Here is a 17,733-nt window from a genome sequence, read left to right as displayed (position 1 = left end):
GGCCGTCATAAAGGTTACAAAATCTGTGCCACATATAGCATGAGCAATCATTTCCCCCCTTCACTGAACAGACAAATTCATAATTTAATTTTTCTAGGTTCAGCTTCTTCACAGAAGAAATCAGAAAAATAAAGACCAAAAAACCCCACAGTGATTATTCTTAAGTCTGAAAGCTTGTGTTTCTTATTTTTTTCCTATTTCATGGCAATTTGTACTTCATTCTTAGAGTGGAATGTATTTTTAGCAGCTTAGAATGTTTTTCTTGAATCAAACAAAAGAAAATTGACTTCCTGAGAGGCCCCCATGTTCCCAGCAATGGTCTCCAAGCAATTATGAAGATTCTTTAGAGTTCGTACTCAGCGAACAATTTTTAACAGGAAGGAATGTATTTGTTATCTGCCTGATTAAAACTCTTCACACACTTTCGCCTCGTGCAGTTTTATTTATTTCAAGTGCCTTAACCCTGTAGGAAGTTTTAGATGTGAAATCCTTCCTCTGCGAGGTGCCTTGCTGCCTTCAGGTTTGCGCTGCAGAACAAGTTCTCCGAAGTTAATCCTGAAAGGAGGGAGAAGTATGATGTGATAGTTTATAAATGGCATCTGAAGCAATGAAATTATATAACCTGTCAGCAAAAGCCTCTTATAAAGATACGTGTGAAGAAATGTACCCGTCACCCGCGGCCTGTGAGGGCTAAACTAAAATATTTTGATATTTAAATTTCAAATGCGATTGCAAGCAATTTAATTCTCCGACTCTCCCGGTCTGCGTCCATGCCCTCCGTTCAGCGCACGGTGCTTGCCCCGGCTGGGAGGGCTGTTGCACCCCCAGTCCTCCCAAAGCACGGCCGTGGGACTCCGCACCGAGAAGCCGCGATGTAGCGAGCGGTGGGTGTCACCCCGCGCCTCTGCCCGCCCCGCCGGCGGCTGCAGACGCGGCCCCCGCCGCCCCCGCCGCCCCGGCCGCTCCGGTCCCCCCCGCCCCGCCGGGCGCACACCGGCTGCCGCCGCCGCTCGCGTACCGCCCCGCCGAGCCCCGCCCCGCGCTCCCCATTGGCTGTCGCGCTCCTAATATGCAAACGAGCGCAGCGGCCCCGCTGCGGGCGGCAGCCGCCAGGCGGGAGCGGAGAGCCGCGCTTCCCGCGGCCGCCGGGCCCGGTGCGGGGAGCCCGGTGCGGGGAGCCCGGTGCGGGGAGCCCGGTGCGGGGAGCCCGTGAGGTTGTAAGGAGGCTCGGGCCGCCGCTGGTCACCGGCTCCACGCAGCGCCGGGGGCGCGGAGGGACGCGTGCAGTGGCGCGCAGAGGCAGCCCAGCCGTAACATACAGATCGATCGATCTAGCTGTGTGTGCGTATGTGTATATATTATATAAAAGTAAAAAATTTTCCTTGGACGGCGTTCAAGCGCGCCGCCGCCGAAACGTGCTCTCCAGCCTGGCAGCTGGAAAGGGGAAGGGAAGGTGGGAGGAGGGGGCTACCTGCGGGCTGTGTGGCTCTGCCGCCTTTTCCCTCGCTCCGGCCAAGAATTTCCATTACATTCGGTGTCAAGCAAAAAGCCGTCAACAAAAGACAACATCCAGCCTGAGCAAATAATAATACATACCACTTCCCCCTCCCCCCCCCAAATCAATGACAACAAACAGACCAAAACAAAAATGAAACACCCCACCTCAAAAGGTAGAAGGCCAGTTATATTTGGTGGGGGGCTTCTTCGTTTGGTTGTGGTGTTTTGTGTTTTGTTCTTGTTTTCTGTTGTTTGTTGTTTTTTTGTGAGACTGCAAAATACCGAGTCCTTGTGAAAATAATAAATTTGTTTCCTGGAAAATGTGAAGCCAACGGCTCGGTGGTGTGTGTTAGAGATTTCAAGATCTCATTTATTTAATTCAATGTGGTTTTTTATATAGGTATATATTTAACTTGCTTGACTCTTGTTTTGTAATTCCTCCAGGCTGAGATTGTGTCTCTGTGGTTTCAAAGTGGATGTTATACCCTCTTCTTAAATGCTGATAATCACTGCTGCTTTACAGGATGAGATATGAGTGGTGGATTGTTTATATTTTGCTTTTTTGGCAGCTTTGGTATATGGGTCACACTTTTATGCCAGGAATCAGTTGATGGAAGTTTGCGTCCAAAAGTGCTGAACTTGGCACATTTCCTGCTTCAACTTTTCCCCCTCCCCCCTCTTCTCTGGCAGGCAACTATCAGTTAAATGCTGGAAAGGATTAATGCAAATGCTACTTTATTTGTACCTTGCAGACAATTCTTTTCCCCTCTTTCTTGTTGCTGTAGAGATTGCTTCTTTACTCACATTTTAATATAATATTTGCTCTCTGGCTGTCTTGGTGGTTTTCGTAGTTACTAGACTGCAGCGTTAATGTATAATGTTGAGGAAACGGCATTGCTGCAGTGTATGGTCTGCTCGATGAATTGTCTGGAGGCTTGTGCTGGTCTCTTTCACGCTGTATTGATACAGGATACAGGATACAGTGCTCGGGTGGCACTTCTGGCTTGGTTTTTAAAGTTGCTTTAGAGGTGTGTTCTGTTTTTTTTTTTTTCCTCCCCCTCCCCCCCCCCCCCCGCGTTTTGTTGTGGGACCTGTGTGTGTATTTTAATTCATTCCTTTCTCTTGCGTGTCTGTGTGTGTATGAGTGTGTGTGTGTGTGTGTCTGTCTGCTTTCCCTCTTGTCCTCTCTTCGCCTGTGTGTCTGGGCCACATTTTAATGCACAATATCCCATCCATTAAGTTGTGGTTGAATGCGGAGTGTGTGAGGACTTGGCAGCTTTCAGGTTGAAGGGGGCGGGGAAGCCAGTTTCGACTCTGACACAAGATGCCGATGTGGCGTGATCTGAATTATTATTAGGGCTGCGAGCATGGCCATCTTCTCCTCCCGCTGCTGGAAAGCGCTGCCATTGAACTTGAGACAGGACAGACAAGATCTCCAACTTTTTTTTTTTTTAAGTACAGTAGCTAGCAGGGAAAAGGCGCCAAAACACACAAGATTAACTCGTAGTGTTCTCTGAAGCGGTTTTGAGCTGCAATGCTTACAATTCTTACATTGAATCATAAGAAAAAAAAAATAAAGCACTTTTATAATTCTAATTTGGGCAGACATTTAAATCCAGCTTCTAGACACCACTCCCCGTGCCCCCCCCCCCCCCCCCGCTCCAGTATACTCAAAATCTGGCAAGTGATTTAAACTGCCAGAAAAGATGGTGCTGAAATGGTACTGTTTTTGTCTTTGCTGCTGTTTATATCCACGGCATTTAAGATCAGCAAATGTGAATTTTAAAATAATTTACTGTACTGGGGTAAGAGGGTTTCATGCCTTTGTAAGGCTGAGAATGTGACCCACAGTGAGGACAAAAACTGCACAGTTGTGTAACCCAAAACGTTGTGGTTTACAGCTTTACACTTGAGGTTTGAGGTTTTCATCTGCTGGTCTGGGAGCTGTGGAAAGCTCAAGCATTCCAGTCTCCATCAAAACATCTGGGGATAGGGGTCAAGTACTCACACCCTTTGTATATATGTGTCACTGTATGTAGTCAGTAGTGTGTTTATTTTTGATTGTATACATGCACACTTCCTATCTGATCATAATCTACGCAGTTTATACATAGTGTTCTTTTGATCACTCCGAAACAGACAAAAAAAGGTGCTAGTAAATATTAGGATACATATATTTGTAGGTATGATACTACACTGTCTTAGGGTTTTACTGATTGCTGTTTGTGCTTTAATTAATAAATACCTTACAATTCAGCTGCATATGACAAGTATAGAGACCCCATAAACTAATATGTTATCAATTTAATTATTTAACTAGTTATGTTTATTCCCTAAATGTTTTCTAGCCAACTTTCTGTGCATGCACATACATCTATAGATACATATATATCTATATGCACACACGATACTATACATAAGACTACTTACCAAGGCTCTAATTATGCCAAAGATGTGAAAGTTTGCAGTTTAATAGGTTTGTACAAGAAGTCTTCAAGGCATGGAGAGAAGTCATACAGATAGAATTGCCATTAGATAACACTATGGTAATATAATATGGTTTAGGTTATTTGTTACATGTAGTTGACATAAACTATACTATATTTGTAGTGCCCAGTATTTATGTGTGTACCTAAATAATTGTGTATCTAATGAATATGGGCATGAACAGCATTTTCTAACGAAGTATGAAAAAGAAGTTAACAGTATTGCTATTGAACTAGATAGAACACTGTAAAGCTTGTCTTTTGGATCGCAGACACCTCTAAAGTGTAAGTTTTGGAGCTGGTTCTCAGATATTGAATCTTTTAGATGAAATACCATATGCCAGAATCAGTTGTTTCTTATTTTCACAAGGAGACTACTGGAATTTTAATGAAAATTTGATTTCTTAGAAGCTGGGTATGTGTATATTTAGATAGTGGGCCAAACTGCCCACTTGTATGCTGAGAGAATCTTAGACTGCATGATTCAGCATTAGCAATACCTTTCTCTTTGATTTTTGATGCATGATAATAGTCTTGTGCTCCAAAACTTAAAAACAGTTGAGCAGTTGTCCAGCCAAAGGGCATCAGATGAAACTCTGCTTTAGAAAGCATAGAGATGGCCTAATTGGCCTTTCCACTTTTTAATATTATTATCTCTGCAGTGCCAATTTACAGCATCTGGTAAAGTTTCTGAGTATTGTCTGTGAGGGAGAGAAGGAAAAACTAGGCTTTCTGTGCAAGTTTGGCATACCAGGATCTGCACCGCTGGCAGGAAACTGCTCTAGGGAGTGAGGGCAGGTTGTGGTGAGCAAGCCTGTCTGCTCATGGTGTCAAAAAACCTTTCTGGTTCTTTCCTGAGGTGAACTATTGCGGATCCTGCAGTGCGGACAGTGGATGCCCCTCTATCCTGGCCAGCCTGGCAAAAAGTGGGTGGGAGGCATGGGGGGATGTGGGGTGGTTGCACACTCTCAGAGAGGGTCATTCACACACAGCTTCAGTATTTGCCACTTACTGGTGTGAGAGGTGCCTTTTCTTCTTGAAGGTGCCTTTTTGTTGCATGAAGTTTTCTAGCACCCATGTGCCTGGCTGCGTGTGTGTCCAGGCCTGTCTTACCAGTGCTCATATCGCATCCTGTCTGCAGGCAGGATTGCTCAGGCCATCCTGGCTCCACAGAGTCAATAACAGCTCCCGGTGTCTCTCACCAGGAAGGTCAGACGGTGACTTCTATTTTCTTAATTGCCAGCATTGAAATGATAGCTGAACTACCAGCTACAGTGTGGAGGTTGGCATAGCTCTGGCAGCGAGGACAAAAAGCAACTGTCCCCCAACCTGGAGCTTCAAGGATAGAGAATTTGCAGCAGTAGTGGGGTTTTTAGTGTGTAGGGTGGGAGAAAAGTGTTTTTAGGGTGATGGGGAGTTAATGCAAGCCAGGACTTTGAAGCAATTGAACCACTTTCCCAAAAGGTCTCCCTTCTTGCCAGGGCCCAGCCACTGTGGCTGCTGTCATTACTGCATTAATACCATGTTTCTCCAGGCTAACCCAGTTCCCACATACCTCTTTATGTACCTCTGCAAGGAAGTTGTAGACAGTTGCTCTTTTTTATTATTTTAATGGAGTTCTTTCTCCATTCTGGAAAGAATTGTTAGCTTGCTTTCCTGTCAAATGAGCTGGGGTGGGGGGGTGTTGGGGTGTGTGTGTGGAGGCTTGTGCACACATATGTGTCTGTATGTGGGGAGGGTTCTCCCAGGAGAAAGCCTCTCCTGTGCAAGTTCCACTGGGGTTAACCAGGAAGAACAGAGCCAAAACATTCCTTTTTGGTGTCCAGTCCAGCCTGCTTTCACTGATGCAGTAGGAACCTGTGGGCCAGACTGGAGGCAAACCCATGGCAACCTGCACCATGTCTACCTTGCCTCCTAGGTCATGCAGAAGACAAGATGCTGCTTGAGCCATGCTGGCCAGGCAACTCCATTTCCTTCAGGATGACTTCACATGAGAGGCCTGCTCAACTCTGGCCAGCACACTGGCTCAGGGGATAGTCTGGCTTTGCTGTGATCCCCAGCAGTGCTACTCTGGGGGGTGCTGGCATATGCTGCAGGGCTGGCTGGGCCTAGCCCCCCCTTGTCTGCTCTGGGTAGAGATGGAAACCCACCCTCAACCAGCTCCTGTGGGGGCGCAAACCCAATCTCACCCTGACTCCACAACCCCTTGCAGCAGTAAGGGCTGCAGAAAGCACCCAGCTTGGTGTCTGCCTTTACCTTGCTTCATTTGTGTTTTCCTGGTTACCTCTGCTCGCTCCTGGGACCTTGCCAAACAGTTCTTGCTTCTCGTGCACAGGTCTCTAGCACAAAGTTGTTCCTTGGCCAGGACCTGGGAGGGAGTGGGGCCTTCTGCAGGTCCTGCCTGGAAAAGGACAGACTTCTCCCATCTATGCAGCTCATAAGGGCAGCCTTGCTGATGGCAGTGTTGTGGGCTTGCCCTGATCCTTGTGGAGGGGTGTGAGGAAGAAGAGGGACGGATTGGGGTTATTACGGTTTTAAATCAGGTCCGTAATAATGGCTCGTTGTGTAAGAGTTCAAGCACTCAAAGAGGTGTGTTCAAGGACATCAGTGCATTTGTGCCAAGAGGGATGTCTTTTATAGTAAATTAACTCCAGGTAAATTGAATATTTATTCAAAGGGAAACTCCAGTATTTAAAGCTGGTGTTATCAGCTTTTTGCAGTGTCTGGGTACAGGAAAAGATTATAGGATTTGGGGGGTATTCTACACCAGATATGAAAACTAATTTTGCTCATTGTGGCTAAGCCCGAGTTTGCCTCATCCCTTCTTGCCTAAGCGTATGCTCTGTAGTTGTCACTTACCGATGTGGTCTGTAGAAAGGAAAAACTGTGGCTGTTGCCTGAACCCTGCAAATCTGAGGGAACTCAGAAAATGCAGCCAGAAACGGAGCTGCAGGGATGCGGTGTGGATTCTGCAAGGGTTAACACGTTGGGGTCTTGATATTTTCTTTGACATTACCTGTCTTATACTGGTTCTCTCCTTCCCCCGCCCATCCCCCTGCTTCTTTTGGTTTGTAAATTTACGGGAACTGCAGCTGGTAGACTTGGCAAGCTCCCCTCATTAAGAGCCCTCGTTGAAAATGGGCTGTGTTTGAGCATTTCCCTAATGAGGACAGGACGGGGTTAAAAAGTGACCATTTCATGGTTGACTTGAACTTGCCTACTTGCCTTGATGTGTCGTTGTGAAATGCCTGACGTGAATAAACTCTCACTTTGGGCAAGGAGGAAGTCCGCGGTCTCTCCGGGACGCCGCCGCGGGCTGCGCACCGGCAGCGGGAGGCAGCGCCGGTGCAGCTCAGCCGCTCGTTCCCGCAGCCGGCAGCGGCAGCGCTGGGGGGGTGTGAACACACAGCGAGCGCTCCCCCCCGAGCTGTGCACCGCATCGCAGCCCTCATCGCAAGAGCAGAAATAAGTTTCGTTCAACTACTTTCCCCTCCGTCCCCAGCTCCCCTGGTAAAAGCTGCCCAGGAAGAACGAAACCAGACCCCTCGCCCTGTTGGTGCTGGGGAGCCGGGACCCCCCCGGCTGCCCGGCAGCAGCCTGCGAGCGCGGGGACAGCAGTTACTGGCAGTGCCGGGCAGGGGCCCCTCCTTTAGTGGGGCGGCGGAGGGGGCTGCCTTCTCCCGCGCCCCGCGGCGGGGCGGGGGCCGCCAAGGGGGGAGCGGGGGCGTCTGAGCCCGCGGCCGCTGGCAAGATTGTACCCCGAAAGGAGGGGAAGGAAAAGAAACCTCCTGCAGATAGCAGCCCCCCCGCACTCTTCCCGCCCCTTCCTCTCACCCCCCCGCCGGAACTTTCTCCCACCAGAAGAGAGGGAAAATGAGGGATGTTTGCAAAACGTGCGAGTTCCTTCTGCGGCGTTAGATGGTGATTAATAAAGAGGGAGGGCAGAGGAGGGGGATCTGGTGGAGAAAGAATGTGTTTGCAGGAGGAGGAGGAGTGTAAGCGATGATTGTGTAATTAAATAATTAAAAAAAAAAAGTCTCATTTGGGGAGAGAGCTGGGACAGGGTCCAGAGGGTGTAGCCGGCGAATTTTTCAACTTCCAAGTTTTGCAGAGTCGGGGGAGGGGGGCAAAGAAGGAAGGGGGACACGGCGGGAGCAAATCGGGGGGGAGCGCGAGGGGAGAGATTTATCGTTTGAATTTCCAAGAGATCATTTTTATTGCAGTGGGCGTTTGGAAAGCAGCCTCTCGCCATCGCTGCGGAGCGAGGGCGGGCGGAGGGAGCGCACAGGGGCCGCCGGGGGAGCCCGCAGCCCGCGCCGCCGCGCGCTGCCTGCCCGGGGCGCGCGCGCTCCCGCGCCCGCTCGCGCCCGCAGGCGCGGTCGCTGCCCGGCGAAGTTTCGCCTGCCATCACTCTCCGGGATTTTCCTGCTCCGCTCCGGGCGGTAACCTTGAACTTTCGAGAGCGTGGTGACAGTGCCGTAATAACCCACCATCACCAACTCCTTAAAAAAAAAAAAATAAAAAAAACCCCAACAGGGCCAAACAAAAAAAATCCTCCCGCCCACCCCCCCTCCCCGAGTCCTTCCCCCCTCATCTGCAAAACAACCAGCAGCAGCAGCAGCAGCAAAAGCAAGACTCCCGCGCCGCCGACTACAAGAGGGTTAAAAGTGTAGATTGGATTTCACCCCGGGAAATCTAGCACACGGAGTGAACTTGAATTTTTGGCTATTTAAGGAGGACTGGGGTTTGTTGTGAAGTTGCGGTGATCCAAGGCAGAGCCCCGTCCTGATTGATTTCATCTTCCTTGAGTCTCAGATGACTGTAAAATGAATAGATGAAATTATTCCTTTTTGAGGCTTTTCTTAGGGGCTCTCCGGGCAGCGTGTTCTCAAAGCGAAGTCATGATGTATTCTCCAATCTGTCTCACTCAGGTATAGATGCGTTTTATTTCGTTTATTTGTTAATTTACTTATTTATTTTCACTTTTTAAAAATTTTGATATGTGAGTTGTTAATGAGTCATTGCTAGTAGTTGTAACGGGTTAAAGCACAGTTGTAACTGCTTGTCAGATCCAAACTCCTCTCGCAGGAGGGAATAGTAGAGAATAAACTGTACCAGGCCATTGTTTTGGGGAGATCCATTCAAAGTGTCACCCGTAGACAAATACTGTTAATTGTTGGTGCATAGGAAGTCAAAGGTTAACAAAATGGAAATGAGCATAATTACGGTAAAAAGCAGGTTTGAGAAGTATTGATTTGATTGGAATTAAACGATTTGCTCTCTTTTCAGCTCGCCGTTTTAAGCAGAGTCTAATGAAAGGGTTTGAAAGGAAAAGTGCTGTTTTTGACAAAAAATGAGCGCTCGCCGCTGCGAACTAGTCCCGTCTTATGCTTAATTAATAATACGTAGCCTGCCAACAGCGAGGGCGATGTGAGTGGGGATGACCAAGCCGTGCACCGTTTTCTTGTTCGGTTGTGCAGGAGCGTGGCATTGCCCCCCTCCCAGCGAAACTGCAACGCTCGCGGACCAGCATGCATCCTCCCGAGCAAGGGGAAACATCTACCCGTGTTGTACAACCGCGCTTGCAGCCACTTTTCAAGCCGCGGCGGCGGCTGTCACCGGGACGGCGGGAGGGAGCGGGGAGAAGCCGCGGCCGGAGCCGCGCGGGGCCGCGGAGCGGGGCGCAGAGGGCGGGGGGCGGCGCGGAGCGCGGCGGGCAGCCCGGGCTGGGGTCCCAGCCGCTGCAAAATGCTTTTTGCCTTTTTTTTTTTTTTTTTTTTTTTTTTGGTGACCTAAGGGGTTTAGGGAGCAGGGTTGGGAAGTTGCCCGGGTGCCCCAGGAGCGTCCTTGCCTGGCGTAAGGTAACGGGGAGCGGGGGCTCCGGAGCCCGCTCCGGGGTGTAAAGACGGTCTGCAAAGCCAGGGGATAGTTTTCAGAAGCTTTTTGTGAAACTCTGTCTTAGGAGGATGTGATGTAAACTGATTAAGCGATAACTGCTTGCTTCCACATTGGTGCACCAAAAAGCTAAAGAAGCAGAAAATGTGCGAAAGTAACGTCTTCTGCGGTACTGGTGTTAAGCGGCCAACGATGCGCTTATATTTGCACGGTGAATAAATAAATATGATTTAAGTTATTCCACAATTAGAAAGCCTTGTAATTCAAAAGGACTGAAGTATTCATAAATTGTGAATGAAGATGGAAACAATGATAAGGCTTATTCAGTGATTGGATACAGTCCTGTAGCTTTTTGGCTGACACATTTTTTATTGTTTATATTTTGTTTGGCATCTAAGTGTGATTGACTTAGATATGGATATTTTCAGCAAGTAAACGTGAGCTACAGTGTAGCAAAGCTGGAAAAGAGTACTGTTGAGATATTTCTTCTTCAAAAGAGAAATTAATGCATGTAGGAAGCGTTTTGTGTAACAGATACGCACATGCGTACAGGTACCTATGTAGAAAAAATTACTTGGTGAAATCTGCAATTAGTAAAAATTAATTCTATGTGGGCTGTCCATTCTGTGAAATTATTGACAAGCAATAAGACCTCTGCACCAGAGTGTAAATGTGAGAGTACAACTTAAGAAAGCTTTTTTTGCATTGGGAACATGTAAATTTTCACTACCACCTCTGTTACAGCGGGTATTTAATTTTGTTGTTTCCTACTCTGATTACATTTTTTTTCACCCCTATGCTTGCCTTTTGGACTCACAGATGTAATAGATTTCCTTATTCTTTCCAAATCTGTATTAAAATATCTCACTCAGGTGTATGCAAAACCACCGCATTGTACTTATACAACCATAAATACAGGAAAGCAATTCCAGGGTTTCATGCATTGATAACTTCTCCATAATATTTTATAATTATGCTGTACCATGTACCATGAAGAGGCAGCTTCCATTTAGTGGTACATACATGGAACACGGTTGGGGGATATTTATTTTAATTTGTAATCTTTCTCTGCTTACTTGGAGTGATAAAGGCATTTAAAAATTATCTTCACATAAATTAAAAATTAATATTACACTCACAAAGAGAATTTATACTTTATGATATTTATTTATTTAAAGCAAAAGATTGATCTCAAAATGAGTTGTGACTGAGTTAAAGTAGTACTGCCAAAATTGTTCTCTCTATTGTGTTCTCCATCTCTAGGGCTCTTGCAATGCATATTGACTGTGGTAGTATATGCTTGGAAGAAAATATTTTGGTAAAAGTTCTAAACGCAAACACCTGTTCGGACCGTGCTCTCTATGAAAGCAGTAGTTCAGTTTGTGCTGAGACAGTGCTGAAGCATCTTTTAGGAAAAAGTCTAAAATCCAAAGTACAGCTTTAAGAAAAACCTTGGCAATTCAGATGGTACCCATCACTCTTTTAATAAAGATTTGGTGAGTGTAAAGTAGCTCCAAGGAAGAATTAAGACTTAACCAAATGCAATTTAATTTTTGGGGGTCCTTTCCTCTCCTTCCTATATGCTTCTTTCCCCGTTTTGGAATGAGCATAAACTGCATTTATCTCTCTTGCTGAGGCATGATAGGATGCAGTTACCGCATGCCTTTATGTGCTTGGTCTCTTGTGATATTTTTGCCGTGGTTTATTTTTATGTTGTGATGGTCCAGGAAACTCAGAATACATTGTCATTTTGTTTTCCTCTTGGAATATGTTGTTTCTTTCAGCACAGAGAAAATCCATGCAGGAAAATCTAGTACATTAAGTTTTCTGTATAAAATTTTTATACTGCTCCTCAGTTCAAACTTGCATGAATTGATATGAAGTTTATAAAAGTGTAAGACAGGAGGAGGGCACTGCATTTCCCCTTCACCTTTTCCAAAAAAGAAAACTTGGCCTATCTATTATCATTAGAAGACTGGTATTTTTTCCTTTATTTACAGGCTACTTAGATATTATATAGTAACTTCCATTTTAATGTAAATTGCCAGTGCACAATGGTTCACCTGAGCCATTTGGTATGACATTTGAAAATCTTACCTCCATAAATCACTTTATTGCAAGAGCAACTGTGGCACATGGGTGAATGCCACATAAAAAAAATTCAATAAAGCCTGTGTGAGTATTAAGGGAGAAAAAAATTAAATTCTGTAGATGGCTTTTTAGGAGGTTTAGTGGGGAATGTGTGTGATTAATTGCAAATCTCCATTTAGGATCATTTTTATGGGCACTTCTTCTTGTCAAGTAATGTTTCATTTGAAAGGACTCCAGGTGCACAATGAATCTCTCAAAGATATCTGATAATGTTGCTTTAGAACAGGATGTTCTTTGCTGTGTTTCTCCTTCACACTCTTTCACATATATTTATATCATTACAACTTAATGATATTATGGAAGAAAAGCCTGAATACAGTTTTGAAAAGCTTTTAGCTTTTTTTTTTTCCCCCTTCACTCTTTGAAATAGAAACATTCAACCACTACAGATAGGAATTTAAAGGTGGAATTTTTCTCTACAAAATTTTCATAAAATGTTGTAGGTTATTACTGGTACTGCTGTGTGCATTACCTGAAGGCATAACCATTACAAAACAGCCTGTGATGTTCTTCTTGGAAATGAAAACTAGACGTGCAGTATTCTAGTAGTGTAGAATATTTCCACATTCATTTTATTGCCATTTTAATTTATAAATACTGAAGTCCGTTTAGATGTAGGGGAGATCATTGTATTGAGACAAAAATTCATTTCTCCCAAAGCTTGTCAGCCCCCTGCCTTTACCCCACCTTTAGCCCCAGCTGTTAGAATTTTCAAAATCTATAGTAAATCTGGTTTATTCAGTCTAAAATGAAATGTAAGGATTTAACACTGCGCAGTCCTTATGCTTTTTTTTTTTTTAAATTTTCTTCGAATACTTCAAACAAGATGACTTCTGTGGAAGAAAAAATAAACTTTCTTTAGTAGTTATAATTGAGGGGAAAAAAAGCATGGCATCAGAAAGCATATGAAGATAGGGAAGTCGTATCATGGGCTGTGGTTACTCAGAGCAGTATTGCCTTCCCACACAAAGAACAGATTGTGGTTTAACTCTTTCCATGGCCTAGTTTTATGTGCCAGTATAGTATCAGAATTGTTCAAATCTCTTCTGGAAACTACTAATCAGTTTAATTGTTGCCTTTGTGGTTCTTTGTCAAGCATCATACTGTAATGCAATTGTTTATGTCCTCAATTACCTTCCTTTATTGTCTCTCTCTTTTATTTATTTATTTATTTATTTTTAAATTCTGTGAAGGTAACGGGGTCATAGGTAAACTGCTTGCAACTTTTCTGTTTTCTGTTTGATTTGAGGATGGTTAGGGAAGAGAGGTAACTAGATCTCGTGAGGTTTTTTACCACTCAGGAAATTTTGAAGTTTGTTTGAAATCTGAAGATTTAAATACTAAATTCTTGGCCTGAAGCTTATACAATGGCAGACTGAACTCTGTATAATTGAGACCATTAGTTATACTTTCATCATTTTTACCTAATGGACTTAATTGACCTATTGATTAAACATAATTCATTCCTTGTCTAGCAGTGTAGCTAAAATATTAGTTTGTTAATTGTATTCTTGAACACAATTGTATAAAAAAGGTTCTGTTTTAGTTTGGTTGGACTGTGCCACTCAGTGTGATGGGCAATCTGCATGGTATTTAAAACTAAATATGCCTGTGCACAGAAAGAAAGATACCTCCCCTAAGGTCTCCTTTCCAAACCAAAATACAGTAATGTTTGATGAGCAGATTGCACTGCTTTAAGCAGTGGCTTTGCTTGCTGAAAACAAGCATTAATTTTGGGGAAAAGCCTATTTAGATATTAACATGGATGTGTAGGATGGTACTTTAAGCAGACAAAATGAACTAATTTAATTGCCATAGGATGTATGCGTAGATGACAACTAAACATTACCCCCTTAATGCAATCCATATCGCTGCTAGGCAAAAGATAAGAACTTGCAGGTGAAGCCAGATGACAGAAAGGGATATTTTTGAACTGTAAATAAATTGCTTGAATTTCACAAAAGCAGCATTTGACCAGCGGTGCACTCGTAATGTCACTCTGCCACAGCATGCAGGAACACAAAGAATGCGAAGTTTGTGCCAAGTTGCCATTTTTCATTGTACACCTCAGATTGATTTTTAAGGGGTTTAGAATAATTGCCACACTCATGTGATCAGTTAACAAATTAACTGACTCTGTGGGGCTTCAAAACCCTCAGTGGAGCTGCTGAAAGAACATAAATGTAATTTTTGTTCTCAACTTCATAAACTTCTATTTTACAGAGTTTGGGGGTGGTGGGAGGGAAGCCCGATGAGCTGAAAGTACAGAAGCTTCTGTTCAGGATTTGTATACGACACACTGTGTCTTTTGCCTGCTTTCCCTTACTGTATACTGGTTTCTCTAGTTACCACCACTGGAATGGTGCTGTTTCAGTGCTGGAATGTTGGACGTTTGATAAGAAAATGGATCAAGTTTAATGGCGCATGCTCTTTGTGCCACCAGCAGTCTCTTGCTGAGAGCATGCTCCAAAAGCGGGAACTGTGTGGCATTACACTGAGCATGTATATGCTTTGTGTTTCTGTGCCACAGAGAAGAGAAATGAACTGTGGCATTCGCCTCAGCCTTCTGAACGTTTCTGCTCAGATTTTCTAAAACCGTATAGTGTCCTCTTTGTGCAATGGTACTTTTTTGATGTTAGCCGTTCACTCAGATATTTAAATGTTAGCAACAAAACATCTTGATAGCATCTCTTTTAAATGATATTATCTCTGCAGTGTTGCGGGTTGAAGCGAAAGGAGGCATAAAAAATAAAATCTTCACATGGTTCTTTCAAAGAAGGAGATATGGGGAAAATGCAATTCTGTGTGTACTTTTTGTCTGCTGCCTGACAGTGATAGTAATTGCATAAAAGGTGTTATGCAGAAATTTGCAAAAATTTTAAGTGTTTATTCTCTTTGTCTTGGATTTCGCTTTAAGATTTTCAGAAACCTTTCTTGATACTGCTTTGATTATGAGAACTTACTGACTTTGAGTTTTCTTCTTCTTTATTTCCCTCCACTTCTTTCCACAGGATGAATTTCACCCGTTCATTGAGGCACTTCTTCCACATGTCCGTGCAATTGCCTATACTTGGTTCAACCTTCAGGCTCGAAAACGCAAGTACTTTAAAAAGCATGAGAAACGAATGTCAAAGGATGAGGAAAGAGCAGTCAAGGATGAGCTACTTAGCGAAAAACCTGAAATTAAACAGAAGTGGGCATCCAGGCTTCTGGCCAAGCTGCGCAAAGATATTCGCCAAGAGTTCCGGGAGGATTTTGTGCTCACGGTGACTGGGAAGAAGCACCCATGCTGTGTATTGTCCAATCCTGACCAGAAGGGTAAGATTAGGAGAATCGACTGCCTGCGACAGGCTGACAAAGTCTGGCGTCTGGATCTAGTCATGGTGATCCTGTTCAAAGGCATCCCCTTGGAAAGTACGGATGGAGAGCGGCTCATGAAATCCCCACATTGCACAAATCCAGCACTTTGCGTCCAGCCACATCACATAACAGTATCAGTCAAGGAGCTTGATTTGTTTTTGGCATACTACGTGCAGGAGCAAGGTAGGAAGCAGATTGTCATGTTTCTATGTTAGTATGTCAAACTCTGATTCCAAGTAGCCCTGTTTCCCCTATGGGCTTGCTTCCAGTGAAACATTATTCTGTCGTCTATAGACATAATGTGGGTACATGTCCATATGTAAATCAGCATGTATAGTTATATACTTCTATACGCACACATTCCTACAGACCTGTGTAAATGACATGTATGTTTGACATATGTGCCTCGTTCTCTTTCAAGAGAGAGCGGGACGTACCAAGGTAATACTTTAGTTCCACTGAAGTTGCCTTTTTTTTTTGTTGATTAGTGGCAATATATTGTGTAGTTTTTCCAGTTGTGACTTCAGAAAACATTCTTCTTGTTTTTCAATTTTTTTTTTTTTATTGCCCTGATATAGTTAGTAACAGATGCAGGTATGTGCAACTGCACAATCACAATAAATAGTACGAATATTTTTTATTGTCTTTGTAGTTACAAATAATCAAGAATTCATCCTTAAACTGATGAACCTACTGTCGCTTTGAAGAGCAATTGTAGACTTTCTCATGTCTATAAAATAAAGCATGGAAAAACTTCAACACAGAAATACTGCTTTGTAAATGCCATATGTAGTCAGAATTACAGCATACAATACTTAACGTTTTATTCATATTTTACATCACCAGCTCATCTTACCTGTCTGAGCTTTTAAAAAAAGATCCAGGTTGTAATATTTCAAGATAATTTTCCATTAAAGGTATATTTTCATAAACACCCTCGTACTTATTTTATTTGGCAGGTAATTCAAATGTGGAAAAGTGCAAGAACACTATGGAAAAGCTTCTTAAACTTAGCTTTACAGAATGAAAATAAAAACAGGGCTTCTGATAACCAAGTATCAGGGGAAAAACTGCAAGTCATGTTGCATATTCAGATAACAATACTTATAGACAAGTTCCCTGAAATCGTAAATGGCTGCAAGTACATGAAGGTTTTTTTTTTCTCCAATACTAAGCCTTCTGAAATGCTTTTTCTCTGTGAGGGGTCATTTTGGTTCTTTCTGGAGATTATACCATCCTCTAGATGTCTTTGTATTGCTGACTGAGCAGCGGTAATAAAGCATTTATTTTTTAGCCGCAGACCTCAGCTAGGGGAAGTTTGGCCGGCTGCAGATGGTGGGCCATTTCACAACTTGGCCTGGTAGTGGGCAGAAATGGCCTGCAGAAGGGCAGATGGCCAGCTGTTATCTGATGCCTGATACATAACTGCAGGATTTAACTGAAAAACAAACAGAATGGATTTTGTTAGTAAAAAAAAAAGTAAAATTGCACGTCTTCATTTGGTGTGTACTCATTCTTTAAGAGAACAGATACACAACACAACCTTTTGGTTTTTAGTGAATTTGTCTTTTAGCATTTACTCACGAAAGTGGAGCACTATCTTTATGTGAACGTATAAATAGGGTTCAATCTTTTAGGATAATTGTAATGAAAAAATATTTATTTTTAATTTTTTTAATATATATATATTTTTTTTCTCCTCTGCTTGTACTTTTTGTACTTTCTCTCCACAGCAGTAGACAACAGTTATATATTTTGTAGCGACTTTAAGTAGCTGCAGTCTGGTGAATCTGATCGCCAATAACATAGAAAGAAAGATTTATTTGACAGCACTAACCAAAATAAGTTAATTAGAAATAATTTGTACCGGTAAACTCCTTTTGTGAAAAAAAATTCAGATGATATTTTGAATGCATATATTGCAACACATAGCTTACTGATTAATTCTAATGGATTTACCTGTCTCTAGACGTCAAAACTACAAAGGGAGGTAAAACAGTTTAAGTAGCTCTTGAGCCAAAGAAGCTGGGGTCAGAGTACTCTTACATACTGTCGACTTTTAAGTTGTTGGAAGCCAGTAACTTGAAGTGGGAGAAGGAATTGCAGGGCATAGTTGATTTTATTGATTTAAATTGATTGAGAATACAAGTTTACTAAAAATATTTCTCTAATTGGAAATGGGTAAGATAAGCATGCTATAATATTATATGTTTCAAAGCTATATAGCTATATGGTGCTACTTTGAAAATATACTGGAAGATGAAGCTGGCTAATTTCTATGTACCAAGTCACCCTTAGTAGACCCTTTTGTTTATTGTAAACTGCATGTATTTTGTATCCGTCT

The 17,733-nt window shown here is 43.4% G+C and overlaps 1 protein-coding gene across 5 annotated transcripts in view; it reads left to right on the top strand.

Moving 5' to 3' along the window:
- Positions 1 to 8,450: 8,450 nt before the first annotated feature.
- The window catches only part of NFIB (nuclear factor I B), a 177,062-nt gene continuing 167,779 nt past the window's right edge, over positions 8,451 to 17,733 (top strand). For 2 of the 5 annotated variants that reach the window (XM_065655431.1, XM_065655430.1), the window contains exons 1-2: positions 8,451 to 8,914; positions 15,041 to 15,572. In XM_065655431.1, coding sequence (XP_065511503.1) covers positions 8,885 to 8,914; positions 15,041 to 15,572 — 562 coding nt within the window. In that variant the 5' untranslated portion in view covers positions 8,451 to 8,884. The remainder of the gene's footprint in view (positions 8,915 to 15,040; positions 15,573 to 17,733) is intronic. The other 3 variants (XM_065655432.1, XM_065655433.1, XM_065655434.1) reach the window with 3 other exon arrangements.

Source organism: Caloenas nicobarica, chromosome Z, assembly GCF_036013445.1.
Source record: "Caloenas nicobarica isolate bCalNic1 chromosome Z, bCalNic1.hap1, whole genome shotgun sequence".
Taxonomy (NCBI): domain Eukaryota; kingdom Metazoa; phylum Chordata; class Aves; order Columbiformes; family Columbidae; genus Caloenas; species Caloenas nicobarica.
This window is presented reverse-complemented; position numbering and strand designations above follow the sequence as displayed.